Raw genomic sequence first — 16,230 nt, 5'->3', positions numbered from 1 at the left:
CATTTGACAGCCATGTAAAGGCAGGAGACCTACTCTTAAGCCCACTATCCTCACCGAGAACCCAAGCGCCACATACTGCAAATCAGAGCTAGATGTCGACGTGCTCTCCGAGGACAGCTGAGGCGGCGGGGGAACTAAGCTAAGAGTCTGTCCATGTCTGTAGTGTAGAGCCCTGTGGAGGCAGAGCCCGCATAAGCCCTACTGGCCGATTCCCTCGCGCCACACTGGCTCGCTGTTTGACACAGTCCTGATCCCTTCTGCTCTGTCAGATGGAAAAAGTGGAGCAAGCTCTGCCCCCCCCCCCACCACCACCACCACCCGACCCCACCCCACCCCAGCCTCAACCACCACCACCGCCAACCCCACCCCACCGTCAAACCGCCCCTGTGGCCGCGCTGTGAGCGTGCTGTGCGCGCGTTTCTGCGTAGGTGTGACATGGCAAAGAGGACGTGAGGGCAGAAATGGATTTTGGCAAGTTTTTGTGCACGTGTCAAAAATGTCAACTTGAACATGTCCTTTGGTCTCTTTCGGACTCAAAACTCAGCTTCCAATAAAGTGAGATGATTTTATGCAGTGAAAAAGCAGTCTAATTTATTTGTGGGACTGCCTTAAAACAGGCATCACAGCCTTGAAAGCAGGTAGCTCCAATAGTATAGTGTATACATGAATTAGAGAAAACTGCACTTTCTGCACAGTGCTGTTTTTTGTTTTACAGCCAATGGAGACTTATAAAACGAATGGGGTTAAATACTGATTAATCATAAAACATCATTACATTCTATAGAGGCTAAAATTAGGAACCCTGCTTGGAGCTGTGAGTATATGCTATGGCTTCACCACCACCTGATGCTTACCAAGACATATATTATTTGTGCTGTTTTATAGTGATTATGATATCTAGATGATAAGTAGACTGCAGGTGCCATCAGATATGCTCTACAAAAAAATATCCATACTCCGAATAAGTCATTTAAGTCATTTAATTTTGTACTGAGTCATCAAGTCTTATCTTCAAAAAGCAAGTGAAAAAAACAAAAAACAAACAAACAGCCAGTGGTGTGACAAAACTCAACGCAAGTCAGATTGGATATGATTTGTCTTGAACCAAGTGATATTACTGCAATAACGCTGATGATCCGTCTTGTTTAGAGATGATTTTTTACAAAACTAAACATGGCCTGTGCTCCCTCAGGTATCGTGGTGTACAAGGAATACCAAAGTACAAGTCATCAAGACTTATCTGTAGAACATTTTAACAGGAAACTGACATCACAAGTAATTTATGTTGTCTAATTATTCTTTGACATGTATATCTTCATCTTCTTCTTCTTCTTCTTCTTCTTCTTCTTCTTCTTCTTCTTCTTCTTCTTCTTCTTCTTCTTCCCTGTGTTGCTGTTCATGTGTTTCTTTGCTTTTTATATGATTGCTGTCTACTGACTGAGTAGTTTTTTTTTTTTTTTTTTCTGCTAATTTTGTGTGATTCTGACGGTTATTTTTTGGTTGCATTTTCCTAAATTATATTAGCTTAATGTTTTGTTTGTTTTTCTCTCTCTCTCCCCCAAGGCTGAAGGGAGGCCTGTTGTATAAGCCTGTGGCTTCTTGACCTCTCCTCTCTTATTTTTTTATTATGTGGATTTCTGTCTCATGTGTGTGCAATTAAAATAAAATAAAATAAAATAATGCAGCAGATGGGACAGGTTTCAGGAACAAGTGAAAATGTCTCACGCAGTGGCAGATATTTTGACATGCTTTACTAAAAATCTTAAAATTTTTAAATTTACTTATGAACATAAGTGACTCACTAGAATGGCGTTTTTGCACTGAGACTTGACAATCCCCAAAGAGCAAGTGTAACAAACAATACATTCTATTTATATATATATTTTTTTTATTATTGTTAGAAGACAGTAGTAAGTGTTGGATAGTGTATAATGGGTCGTAATACTAGATTGCCAATTGGGGAATGGTGCACAGTATTCTTGGCTAATGTCAGGATTTGTCTTTTGTAAATAAATGTCATTACATTTTGGCTGGACCTGTGTCCAGTTATTTTTTGGCAGCGTGCAAGATATGCCTTTGACTTTGTACTTCATCTAAGGTTGAGACCTGCCAGTGCCAATGCTGGTATCATTGCCAGATCCGTCTGAGCCCAAAGCAGGCCTCAATCTACCATGTCAGATTGAGGATGTTAGAGCTACCTCTGCTGTACACCAGGCCATTATGGCTCTGTGGCAGTGGTGGGGGTGGGGGGTGGGTGGGGGAGACTGGGTTTTCCTCTGATCCCCGATCAAGCCAAAGACCACCAAGGATTAGAAATAGGATTAAGTGACCCTCATCCCCACACACACAGGCTTACCGCCATCCATCCATCTTTCTAAAGTGTATATTGTAGTTATCTCTCTCTAATGGGTCACATTTTTAAGCACACTTTTAAAAAGAGACATAGAGATAATGCGCAGTTGCCTGATGCCTATGGATAATGCATAGGCCATTTGCGCTTAGCCATTTGTATTATTATGTTGCCTCCACAATGATTAGAGATAAAGTGGAATGAATGAATGATGCACAAATTAATGTTTGAGTAGTGCGATGTATATTTTATAGACGCCTCCACAGAGAAGGGTAATTTGTTCTGATTGAAGAAGCAGTTGCTGGAGAAAACTACAACTGGGAATGCTGCTTATACAACTTAACTCATTTGCTGTAACCTGTACTGCACCAGGCAGTGAAAATGTGTTTTACAGCATAGGGTGTGTGGTTGTGTGGTTGTGTGTGTGTGTGTGTGTGTGGGTGGTGGTGGGTGGCAGGCTATCCCACAGTAGGACACAGGAGGGTCATAGCAGAAAGATGCCAATGGCAAGGTCAAGAGAGAGAACGAGAGAGTGTTTGAAAGATGCATCCAGTCAATGTGTCCCTGGTGATTCATGTATTATGTGGGGGAAAACTGTGAAAACAGACCATTTTACCAAATTCGTATCTATTTCCAATTTCAAAACTATGCCGTGCAGCAGCTACCGACATGTGCTGTGTATCTCTTCCAAACATGATCAGAGGATGCAACGGTTGACACTTAACAGCCAGTTTTGCTTCCGGTGATCACCCGGTTTCCAATCCTGTAAAACTTTTACGAGCGCTAAACTTAACGGCATCTATTTGAGCCGGTAAGGCAAATGAAAACAGGTTGAGAGTAGGTTGAGGAGACAGGCGCATGGGGGAAGACAGTGAGGGATGGCGAGCGCACCGATTTGGGTGGGCAGATGGCGCTGGCATATGGGCCTGTTAGGGGCTAAATAAATAAATAAACACTCACACATAAATACTGAGATGAACTGTGAGTGCCACAAACTGTTGGCCAACTTTGCCAGCTGAGAGAGCCCAAATGGGAGTCAGCTACCGTCGCAATTGCTTGCAGATTTCTTAACACACCGCCACCGCAGAAAAACAAGCGTGTAGACGATCGTGTAGGGATTGACAATGGGCTTTAGAGATTTGAGTCTCCTTGCTATCCCTAATCTCCAAGTAAGTGTACAATACCCAAGTGTGTATTACAGCAATCAGCGATACTCACATATACTGTGAAGTACTGCCTGTCAGGGTGCATGCTTTTCACTGTGTATGCATTTGTGTGCCGACACTCTCTACTGAATATATGTAGGAAGGTGATTTTTCCATCACTGAATTGAGTTTCTTTTCCCCTGCTCTCCATCTCTACTGCTGTTGAGTTTGCCCTCCCTCCTTGCTGCTATCTATACATTCTCCACCTCTCTTCTGCCTCCCGCTCAGCCTCAAAGCCCGCGGCTCAGTCAGAGAGACAGCCAGGTTGAGAGAGGTGATATCCTCCAGCAAACAAATGGCTGCTTTGTACAACATGTTCTCTACCCATATCAACTGAGCACTCCCACCCTGCTCCAGTCGCGATCTACGGCTCCACACAAACCCGGCAAGCGGGGGCGCGCGGAAAAACCTACAGCACACACTCAGTTCATGCATACTTCATATTATTCTAGTCCCCACGCAGCTTTCCTTGTATGTGTCCTTGTGTGCAGGTGCATGTTTAGGCCACTGTCAATCATATTTTGTGAAATAATTCATAGCTTTACACTGGGAAAAAAAAAAAAAAAAAAAACATCAAAGCAAGTCATTTAGTCATGTATTCAGTGCTAAAATCGTGCTTTTCTTCAAACAAGAGACAAATCTGTCAGTGGGATGAGATAATTCCACGTGCCTCCAATGAAGTTTCACCTGGTTTATTCCGGGAACAATAAATATGCTGAAACAAGACAGCATGAGACAGATCAGACGACTAGTGACAAGAAAATGACACTTGATTCAAGGAAAATTCCTGAAACAAGCTGGATTATCTCATCCCACAGGCAGAAACACACACCTTATAATGTTCTGCTTCAGTGGCTGACAAAGACATCGCCATTCATAAACCATGGAACCAATAATTCGCCGTGTTCATTCTGTCTAATTTCAAGCAATTCAAGACATCAAAACACAGGCGTGCTGCTGCTTTCAGGAACACTAATGATGAGGTCTTATTTTATGGTGATGGCGCACTGGTGTAAAGAAACACTGAAAGTCTCTGAAATTTCATTTTCACATTGTTGTGGAATGAATATAAACCAAGGGCTAGATAAAAGGTAGGGAAAATGGTATCAGAGTTCTAAAATACACTTGCTTTGGAAGAAGATTAGCAGAATCATGAAGTATATACGTTTTGTAGATATTACACTAAACATGCACAATCACTGATATGGTCCTTTAAGACTGAGAATTTCTGCAGTGTGTTCTATCAAAGAGGAGCCTCACAAAGCTTCAGAAAAAAACAGATACCATCAGGTAAATTAACAAAAACACATCCACATTACAAATTCTGGCACTAACAGTGTTTTCCTATATGGGGAGAAAGTGTGTGTGTGTGTGTGTGTGTGTGTGTGAGAGAGAGAGAGAGAGAGAGACAATGTGTTGCCTAATCCCTGGCAAATACACACCTTCTTTCCTGCTAGCGTATGTACGGTTGATGGACACCACCCCCATCTTACCTCTTTATATTCCACTTGGCTCTCAGCCCTGTTATATTGGAGAATTTAATTTGATTGAAGTGGTAATCTGCCAGCTAGTTAATTGACTTTTTTTTTCTTTTCTGGATGTGGAGGGGTAGTTTGATAAGTTACAATCTCTTATCCTCTCCCTGTGCACCTGAAGCGCTCATTGTTTGCTTTGGCCACTGGAGAGTATCCCTTGAACTGAACCAGATGAACTAATGGGACCTCGAAGGGAAAGCTGAGATGACCCGCACTTTTCTGTTATCTGTCTTCTATTCTGGCAGTCAGGATGTTATAGTGGTTACAATAACAGTCCCATGACGGAGGGGCACCGGTTTGATCCCTGTTACTGCAATCTGCTCTGTTAAAATGTCCTGAAGCAAGACACTAAACTCCTTCCTGCTCATCGCAAGCCACTAAGAACACATTCAGACAATGAGCTGGAACACTGGGGCGCATCCAGGGCGGTGTTAATTTTGTCAATGAGGACAATGACAAAAAATGTTCGTCAGTGACCTTTTTTTTCCATAACAAAGACAAGCTAAAAACAGATCATAGATTTTAACAACTATGACAACATGTATATTTAGTTTCTGTTGACGAGACACGATGAAAATGTTATTGGTGGACTGTGAGACTTTCAAAAATCCCCCCTCTTGTGTGTCTGTCGGTTGAATGAGGGTGGAGCTGCCGACCCTGATCCCCAGCCACAGCCACACAGGTGCACAGAGTTCACTGTGATTCAAACAACACTGCAGACAAGCTCACTGGCTTGGTCGGAAAAAAAGAATAGACCTACGGACACACTTCATTTATAATACTGCAGAAAATAAAACACAATGCAAAGGAGAAACAGAGGAGATGCCCTGTGACCGCAAATTATGTGGGAAGAGAATGACCAACCTCAAGAGACACTTAAAGGCGTAACAGCCCACTGTTTACGCCATCATCTTTGAGGGCCCAATTGTTGTGATAATCTGTCAGTATTAAAATCACTGTATTTGCATTTTCCAATGTTACACAGGAAGCAACTAAATAAATATAGCCACAATGGCTAAAGAAAGGGTCCTATTAGCCTACTCCTCACAGTGTATCATTAAATGCATGGAGTTCAGACTGAAACGCATCTAAAATCATCCGTGTGCTTGATGAAAAGTTACTGTATTGATTTCACTTTAAAAATCACAAAAAATACATTTGACTAAAATGAGACTGAAAGTTTTATAGATTTCACTGACTAAAACTGGACTAAAATGTCGCTAAAACTAATATACATTTTAGTCATAAGACTAAGACTAAATCAAAATCAGTCCTCCTTTTTGGCAGTCGATAGATTATGGCCCTAATGATGATCACGATAAAAAGCAACCAAAGTTATAATGACCCAAAAAGTTTGTGTGCGCTCCTACGGCCAAAAACCTTTCAATCAAGCACAGATTTTGACATTACAGGGGAGAGAAAGAGACATGACTGCCAATGCCAGCCTATCAAAGATGTTAATTCATCAACTCTGATACACTGACTCTAAACTACAAAAGAGGACCCATGCTGCAACAGAAAAGAGAAATCCAACAAAACTGTCTGGATTGATACATGAATGGGCCTCAGTGCTGGAACCAAACTCTGGTTTAATGGCTCTGAACATGCATGTTTGACATGACTTTGTTATTGACAAAAATGACTATGTAGGTTAATGGTACAAAACAGACAATCAATTGTGCTGGTTTACACAATGTAGTTCACGAGATAGTGCTCCGCGTGCAATGTCAACCAGTCAGTGGCCTACATAAACAAATGAGTAAAAGCCCATTAGAGAGAAACTCAGGCATCAGGTTATGGACTACACGAGTAATTAAGTCTCTTCAGACCCAACTTTATTGGCAAAGCTAAATTGAATGTTCCAATGTAAAACGCGCCACATGATTACACACTGAACCCACAAGGTGGTATGATTACGCAAAGCAACGGCAGAATGAAAGATTTATAAAAGGGAGCTGCAAAAAAGAAAACCTGCTCTGCTGAGGAAGAGCGTTGTGAGTGATGTTCCCTTTGAACGGTTAAGAACACAGAGAGAATGGTGTTTGTTCTCATTGACTAATTTAATTAACACTGAGACAGGGAACTTCATTAGATTGTTTTCAGTTCATTAATGAAATGAAGGAAGTTGACTGGGCATGAGCGCATACGATGGGACGCATGCACGAGTGTGCGCGCCCACCCACACTCAGTCACACTCACACGCACGCCCACACACACACACACACATACACACCCTATGCTGTAAAATGCTGACAGACACACATGCACCACATACTGACACGCACACAATATTCAAATCATTCAAAAAGACTTACGGGTTGCCATAGTCCCACAGTACGCACTGAGGATCCGATGTACCCTGCAAGATAAGGGGGGGGGGAGAAGAGGGGGAAAGAGAAGATAAACAGTTATTGCCAGTTGAGAGGATGAGTGGGAGAGGGAGACAGAGAGAAGACTGAGTAGCTCATTGCCAGAGGAGGAAGAATGATGCTATACAGGCAATGGAGAGAGGTAAACAGACAATGCAACAGAAAGATCGAGACAGAGGATGGGTGGGAGAAATCTTGGGAGGGAGGGATGGAGAAAGAGTCATCACCAAAGGACAGAGGAGCAAATAGCTGGAGGAAAGAGACAGAGGGAGAGAGAGAGAGAGAGAAGTGTGTGAGCAGTGGAACGAGACTGAAAGACAGAAAGCGAAAAGTCATTTCATAAACAATAGCATTCAGCAAGTTGAGGTTGTAAACATCCTCATATGAACTCTCAGCAATGATTTGGAAGAAAAAAGAAGCATACAGAAAATGACACACAAAAAAAAAAAATCTCGCAACGGTCTAGACATCAGTCGATTCGCTATCAGCTCACTCTTAATCCATCGACTCGCTGGAGCCAAAAGCCAATCCTCGGGAGTTGAACGGCAGGTGATTCATCTGGTAATCAGAGCTCAGTGACGTGTGGTGGCGAAGGAAGACTCGCTATGATTCAATCAGTAATTCGATCGGAGGATCAATATCTCTAATTGACTCATCTGGACTCGTTCCACAAGTGACCAGGCAGTGACCATCACACTGACTACATTTAGAGCATCACCTGTGCCCTGTCCCTTGGTATGCTGCATTAGGAAAGAATTGGATTGTGATTGATTTTAACTAAATTCTGTGAGATTCTGAACTGGATCAAACACATTGATGGCTTCATCAAAAGCATTAAAACTGTCCAGCTATTGCCTTAGAGCTGACACAATGGCCACCTCTAATACTGATGTGAATGAAACTAGGAGAGGCGAACCCTTACTGAGAAAACTGGTCCTTTTCAGCACCAATCTGTTGGCCTTAACCAGGCCTTATAGCCTGCCTTTGAGCTTAATATGAATGGAGGAGCTCCCCCCAATGGTAAAGGGGATTATAGCAGTAATTCCAGAGCCAGTGCGTTGGAGCCATGATAACAGGATGATGTCCACTGCAGCCAAAGGGAAGTTAGGACAAAATTATCTCTTCCTGAGTGAGAGCACTTCAACACTTTTTTCTGTGGAAGTGTTTTCTGAATAACAACAGAGTTTTATAAATGATCAAAGAGAGGGCGACAAGGAGGTGATGCATATTCAAGCCTGCACAGCCACAATTCATTTCTCTAAAGGCAAGGTCAACCTCTCCTCCTCTACCTCTATCAGGATCAGAGATGATCTTTTATGAACGTGTAGGCCTCCTCTTCAGGGCTTCTGCTGCATTCTTTGTCAGCTCGATGAATCCAGGGATCTCCGCATGGCTGGACCAGAAAGGAGGAGGGATGCTGCAACATTTATGTACCCGTGCAGGATCAGAGGCTGGCCGACACAGATTGATGAATGACAACGCTTTGTTCTGGCTCCCATGCAGACGGGCATTGCCGACATTAGCTGTCCCTGGGCGTGCATTAGCATGGCGGGCTCCGTTAGCATTCAGCCATCAATCAGCGGGCACGGAGCCCAAGTGTACGCTGCAGCAGTCTCCATCAGGAGTGACATCCGTGTACTCCCACAATGCCTGCCTCCTCTTTAGCGCTGACACGTCGAATAATGACAGTGTCTGCTCGACTGACGCCTCTCAAAGGGAGCAACGAGTGTCTGATTCTAACAACTGCATTCGCGGCTGGTAATAATGGCACACTGTGTATCTTAAAAGCTCCCTCTCACAATCGACAGCCATTTTCTTCCAGGAGTCTGTGCACATCTCAACAACGCAAAGGACCCTAACCAGTAGCCTTTTGTGGGTTAAGATGCTTAGCACATATTGGCTGTGAATATGGCAAACATCATCAGGTAAAATAAGATGATGTAACAAAATAAGACACACTGATTCAGAGTCTTAAAAGCCTCCCACTTAACATGGAAGAATATTGCTTTAGAAAAGGAACACCGTAACCTGGATAATTCATTTTGGCTGGTGAAAGTAAAGTAGATTACAGTTAAACAACCAGAAAGGCTCACGCTTGATTACTTTAAGTCCTACCAAAGCTGTGCCTTTGACAATCCAAAAGGATGAATGAAGGATGACTGGAAGGGGGGCGGGGGGGAGTGGAAGGCACTTAGCATCTGGCCTGCTGGTCTTCAGGAAGGAGTTTTCTGCGCTCCTCCATTTTTCTACACAAACACCCACACATGCACAGAGATACACACATGAGGGCTGCTGTGGTCACAGGGGAGGTGTGTGAGGAGTCTAGAGCAGATGTCCTCTCAGTGAGGGCATGACCGTGTGCAGAGACCCCTACACACCTCCCAAGACTGAAGCCCACTGCAGCTGTTGCCACGGCGCCGCTTCAGCATCTCGGTGTTATGCTGGCGAAGGTCAATACCCCCTACAGCTGAAGACCATGAAACAAGACTCTCTTCTCTCTTTCACGTTCTTGCTCTCTCTCGCCTTTTCTCATACGCGCGCGCGCACACACACACACACACACACACACACACACACACACACACACACACACACAAATGCATGTAGTGCAAACAGTAGCTCAGCAGTCAGTACCTCACCAGCTTCGGGCCATACGATTAAGAGAAAAACTCAGCAATAATGAGCATCGCCTTCGTACTCATGCCTTTGAAGAAAGCAAGAATTTGCTGTGTGTGCTTTGTGTGTCGGTGTGTGTACGTGTGTATACCACACCTACATTTTTGTGTGCATGTGCCTACATGTAATCAAATTTGTATGTACACTACATTTTGCAGCAGTTTGGTGGTAGTTCAACAACCAAATTAAATTTAAATTTGGACAGTGTATTTGATAATTATTACTCTTTTGTCCTTGGAACAAAATGGACTGTAGTTAGTTATTAACTGTCGTTACCAACTATTTTTGGCAATTAAAAAACAACCCAGTCACCAGAACAAAATGTTGCCATTTTATGTTTCTGCAAACCAACAAATAGGCTGAAGTGTCGACATTTCTGAACCAAAAATGAGCTGCGTATCAGCATTTAAACTTAAAGCCAATGTGGTGGAGCCTGCATCAACGTAATGTAACTGTGAATGTTTGTGCATGCATGAACATCACCAAATGTAACATAAACTACTTTAGCAACTTTGGTAAAGTCCTGTTGATTGAGCCATCCACCTCCTGTTTGTCACGTGCTTTATTCTTTGTCATGAAACTTGAAAATGTCGACATTTCAACGTACCCTTGGTCTGCAGAAATGTTAATGTTTTTTCCTGGCAACTGGGTGGATAAAAAAGAAGGGCCCTATATGTATTCACGTCTATATTTTTAGGCAATTGGTTAGTTAGTTTTGTATCTTTGCTTGTCATGTCTTGATACAAGCTCCTTTCACAACTAATCCTCTCGCTTTTCTTTCATCTGGCAGCTCTGAGCCCAAGGATAGTGAATGGAGGAGTGATGGACATTATATTTCTTGCATTTTGTTCCCATGAACCCACATAATTGTAGGTGGTTTGTATTTATATCTAGATTCCAGTTTCAGACACTCAGCTGTCAGATTGTGATTTTTATACACACAGCGAATATCCCTTGTGCTGTTTTGTTTTTAAAAAATAAATTAAATGGTATTGTATACTGCTGTGATTTTGTACAGCATTGCGGATATATACACATATGCTCTCTCCCAAACTTTAGCTATATCAAACTTTTCATCTTGAGGGTAGTTTTGCTGTTGTTCAGTTTCTTCAAATATGAAGTAACTAGAGGCTTGTAAAATGAGACTTTAAGAGCAGCTTCTACCAAAACTGGTTGTGGCGCCGCACACTGCATGTGTCAAAGTGTATTTGCCCTCCACACACTGTCCTGGCCCTGCGCTGCGCTGTGTACCAGAGCAGTGCTTTCCCTCAGCAGGAGCCCCAGGTTAGTCATATATAGCAATGTGCTTTGGCCAGCAGGAGACTGCAAGACAACATCCTCTCCTGACATTGGGTGCACAACCTACTTCTGCTCAGCCAAATGTGCTAACAAGTCATAGGGAGAGGGAGAGAGAGAGAGAGTGAAAGAGAGAGAATAGTAGAAAGAAGGGAGAAGAGACACAGGTATATCAGAAAGGGAAAAAAATGCCAAGCAGACAATAGGAGGAGGAGAGACAAACAGAGACAAATAGATGAAAGTACTGGAAAGCCATGATTATGTAGTAAATGAATGTTTTAAAGGAAAAAGATGAAGTGATGAGGGGATGGAGAATGAATACAAAACCTATATGATGAAGCACTGTGCAATAATATTGACCCTCAGGTCCTGGTGAGCACAGTGTGATACTTGTTTCATTTGCAGATCTGTATGTTACTCCAGCCCAAGTGTATATGTACATGTGTATGTTTGTACTGTCGACAGAGAACCATTAAATATTTAACATTATTTTCAAAACTGTGCCCATCTTTTCATAGAAGAATTGCTAATGAAACTCACACCTTATTGAGGCTGTGAATTGTGCCTCTCATTAAACTTGCGCTTAGTCCTTCCTGGAGAAGATCCTCCAACAGTCATTTATAATAACACACTCCACAGTAAACTGAATAGGTGTCAGGAGACGCTGCAATATAGGGAAGTCAAAAAGGTCTGCACTTACTCTGACAATTCATTGAGCACTATGGCGCTTTACAGCACACAGCAGAATCTTGTTCATCTGAACTCAGGGGGGAAAACAGGTCAGCTTGGAGAATGGAATTTCTGTAAGCCCGAAACCAATTTATATTCCTGACCAAAGCCTGCTCAATATGCATGATAAAAAAATGCAAAGCCATGCATTCAAAAGTCACATATACAGTCCAATTTGCATTTTTTGTTGAATGTAACATATTTCCATTTTGCCTTTTTCTTGATTCTTTGCCACATCATTATGCACATGAAGTCAAGTGATTGATGTTCACAAGTCAGAGATATGGAGATTCCTTTGGGTAGTTAGCCAGGCTTGGGCCCGAAAAGTTGCCGGTTATAATCTCTGGCCTGGTTGGAGATATTTAAGCGAGGAAAATGTATGAGTAATGCTGTCCGCTCCTGCAACAGCTTTTACTGAGGCGCTTTTGAGCAAGACACATAACCCAGAGCTACTCTTGATGCAGCTGCTCAGTGGCCAGGAGAGTAGAGTAGGGAAGCACATACTGTATGTCACACTGGTTTTGAAAGTTGAATGTCCTCAATCAAATCAACATCTACATGCTCTGAAACTCACTTCAAACTATTTCCACAAATTTATGATTAGTAGGCTGATATTATGATCTTTCTAAAATTATGATTTTTATCTTACTTTTTTTTTTTTTTTTTTTTACTACGTTGGCACAATCATGATCTAAAGACTATATTCAATAAGCCCTCAGTGTTCAATAGCAAGCAAATTCAGCTGTATCCTTGGTGCTCCTTAGTGATATCCTTGTGATATGGATTAGTTCTCAGAGTGGGAAAGCGAAGACAGGTGCAGGAATTTAAAATCTTGAGTATGGTAACCTGCTACAGCCACTATTTTTTTTCCCTTTTTCTCTTTATTATTCACTACACAAAACAGAGTTTGACCTGGGGCCGGTGGCAGCAACAAATGTTTACAAAAATACATAGCGGGTGATTGGATCAACTATCTGTCTGTGGTGGTTTTGTGAGATCCGCAGACTGTCAAGGTTAGTGTTCTGCTCCAAAACCACCAGCTAACCAGCGACACTTTTCTGCTCGATAAGACGAGATGTAGTGTGCAAGTGTGTGGAGCAGGGTGTTGCTGGAAAAAGCTCCCTAGATAAATCTAAGTTTAAAAAAAAAATAAAGGAATGGTTGATGCCGTTTTTCTACTCACATTGAGAAGCGGTGACAGCTCCACCACCACCATGGGTTCGCTGGGTTGTGGCTCTGGTCGTATTGTCACAGTCAGGATCTTGGAGTTGATCACCGCAGGGGGACTACACGCAGACACACACACACACACATATGCACATACACACACACACACACAAAGAAGCACGAGTTGTTTTTTGAGAATAGTACTGCATGTTCAAGTTAGACTTAAATTTGTTTGTCTGATGTTGTTTTGCACAGTGGAGAGAAGTATAACGGAATATGCTCGTGAGCCTTTTGCTTTTGCTTTCACACACACACTCTCTCTCTCTCTCTCTCTCTCACGCGCATACACACACAGATAACAGTTCATACCCCACAGTGCTTTTGAGCTTTTTTGAGTGGTTTAGAAAAAAAAGAAAAAGTCAGAAAAGAAAACACTAATGAGACAGAGAGGAAGCCAAAGCCAGTGCCTACGTAAGCAAAGAGCCTTGGTCCTATGAGCATTCAGAAGAGTTTGGGAGGAATGTGTTGCACACAGGCCTGGTTCATCCACAACTAAGAGCACTGCCCTGGATAATAAAGCTGAGGCCCAGCACAAACACCAACATACACACAACAGCCAGCTGACAACTTTGTAGTTTCTTATAACTGTGTTGTTGTTGTTGCTTTTTTATTTTTTTAATGAAAGATTCATGACCCATAAGGCCCACACTCTTTCAAAACCCACTGTATAAAACACGACTGTCAAATCAAAAATCAAAAATAAAATAAAAAATTAAAAGAAAAGAATAAATAAAAACAGCTCTCCAGTTCCTGAGTGATGTACTTTTCTGGAGATCCTAGGCTTTCATCTGATAACCAGGCAGAGACGGGGAGAAAGGAGAAGACAGGCAGCAGAGACAATATAAGAGAGGCGATAGAAGGGGAATTGGAAGTTAGAATTAGATAGAGGGAAGAAGTGACAGAAGAAAGGACATAGTGATAGAGAGGTAAAGAGAATGGAGAATGAAAAAACGAGTGGGAAAATACACGGGAGATGACAAGGTATTGATTGATAAAGAACTGGAGGAGGAGATGCAGAAATATAGAAGGGCAGGAGAAAAAAAAAGACAGAAGGTAGAGTGTAGTTTGAAGTGTTGTAAAAGAAAGGGCAAACAGACTGGATCGCAGGAAGGGTGCTCACTTTGGTGCAGGCAAGATGACACCCAGCGTCCTGTACAGGATGGCTCCGATCACGTAGTACAAGGTGGCGTCTGACTCTGTCTCTGTCTCTGAAAACACAGGAAAACCAGCGGCAGATTAAACCTTTGTGTTCTACGTTTTATTCAAATCTCAGGTCAGAGGACACAATAATGTTAATAAAGAAGTCAAGTCAAGTCAAAAATTACAAACACATATACACAAGCATGCATATGAAGGAAAGCAATTTCAGCATCATTTAACAAAAGTGCAGTTGTTCTTGCTTTCTTATTAACATGGGACTAAAACTATTCAAAAGCTACCTTAAAGAGACTAAAATTGGAGTTTTGGTGATCCCGTCTCATCTGTTGGATATGATGCTTTGCCAAGAACATTACCAAAAAAAAAAAAAAAAAAAAAAAAAAAAAAATCAATTATGTATAATTTTGCTTTTTGGAAAACTATTCATGAGAGTGAAATAATAGACATGACAGACCCAAGAGGAGATTTACCCTAAGCTTCATATTCCGAAACCAAACTGCTTGATGTTTGATGAAAAAAAGAAAAAAAAAAAAAAAAAAAAGAATGAGTACATTTTAAAAGCAGATGCTTTACAGTCTCCCTGTCAGTATTTACAAAAAGGACCAACTCTCCAATATAAGACAAAATTTGTCCCAAAATCCCTCCCATGTTAGATAAGAAGGTGATGAAATAAATAAATACATCAAATAAATACATACTTTCTTTGAACAATGAGAACAGCTTAATACCTGTGGCATATAAAATCAAATTTGGTGGTGTAAAGGCATATATGACACATTTGCTCTAATTAATGAAAAAAAAAAAAAAAAAAAAAAAAAAAGACAAGATGGAACCTTAATTATCCCTGTGGGGAATCTGGGACACTGCAGCAGAAAGTATTAAGTAAAGAGTATGAACAAGAATAAACCAAGATGTGATGGTATAAAAAAACAACAGTCAGCAGGTAAGGATGGTTTCAGGATGGCCTCCTATGGGCTTAGAGGAAGTTTCAACCCTGATAGCTTTGCAGGCTGAGGCACATGTAACCAAATACACTGATTACAATTAGCATCCAACAAATACAAAAAATACACCATCTAACTATTTAAGAGGAAGAAGGTGAGGAAACAGATTCTTTTTTGAACAGAAATGACTTCCTGAGCAAATGATCCTCAATGTGTCAACAGCACAACGCACACAAGCACAGAGTTGTTGCACTTTCATAACAGAGCTTCTCTACGCCAGCAAGAAATAGCTAAACTGCCTGGAGGAGGGCCAGTTAGGACGGAGAGCGGTCAGTTCCCCAGTTATGAGTACCAGATCAAGCTATCATCTGTATGGTACAATTTGATTATATAGCTCTCTGTGTTTTGAACAGTGTGTTCGCAAAACATGGATAGAGCTATTGAACTATAGATAGTCCTTGGCAGACAAATAGTTGCCAAGACAACAATATAAAATATATTATTTATCTATATCGACATTCTTTCCCACTGAAGCGAGAGTAATGTCTCAGTTAATCGAAGAAATAACAGAATGTTGACAAAGAATGTGAGAGCAGTAGGTTGAGCCTGCTGTCTGCCTGTTGACAAGGATGAAGGCAGCCTGATCTCACAAAATATGTGAAATGACCACGGCGTCTTTAAAATGCATTATGTGGTGGTGCCGTGGAATGGGTTAAAACTACTTGGTGGCACCATGGAAGC

General features: G+C 41.8%; 1 protein-coding gene across 14 annotated transcripts in view; it reads right to left on the bottom strand.

Annotated features, from left to right (window-relative positions):
* adgrb2 (adhesion G protein-coupled receptor B2) overlaps positions 1-16,230 on the bottom strand; it is a 583,915-nt gene that overhangs the window by 67,045 nt on the left and 500,640 nt on the right. For all 14 annotated transcript variants that reach the window (XM_030063545.1, XM_030063542.1, XM_030063551.1 and 11 more), the window contains 3 exons: positions 14,508-14,595; positions 13,344-13,446; positions 7,406-7,449 (listed from right to left, as the gene is read on the bottom strand). In XM_030063545.1, coding sequence (XP_029919405.1) covers positions 7,406-7,449; positions 13,344-13,446; positions 14,508-14,595 — 235 coding nt within the window. The remainder of the gene's footprint in view (positions 1-7,405; positions 7,450-13,343; positions 13,447-14,507; positions 14,596-16,230) is intronic.

Source organism: Myripristis murdjan, chromosome 11 (genome assembly GCF_902150065.1).
Source record: "Myripristis murdjan chromosome 11, fMyrMur1.1, whole genome shotgun sequence".
In the NCBI taxonomy this organism is placed as follows: domain Eukaryota; kingdom Metazoa; phylum Chordata; class Actinopteri; order Holocentriformes; family Holocentridae; genus Myripristis; species Myripristis murdjan.
The sequence above is the reverse complement of the archived record's forward strand: the minus strand, read 5'-3'. Positions and strand labels throughout refer to the sequence as shown.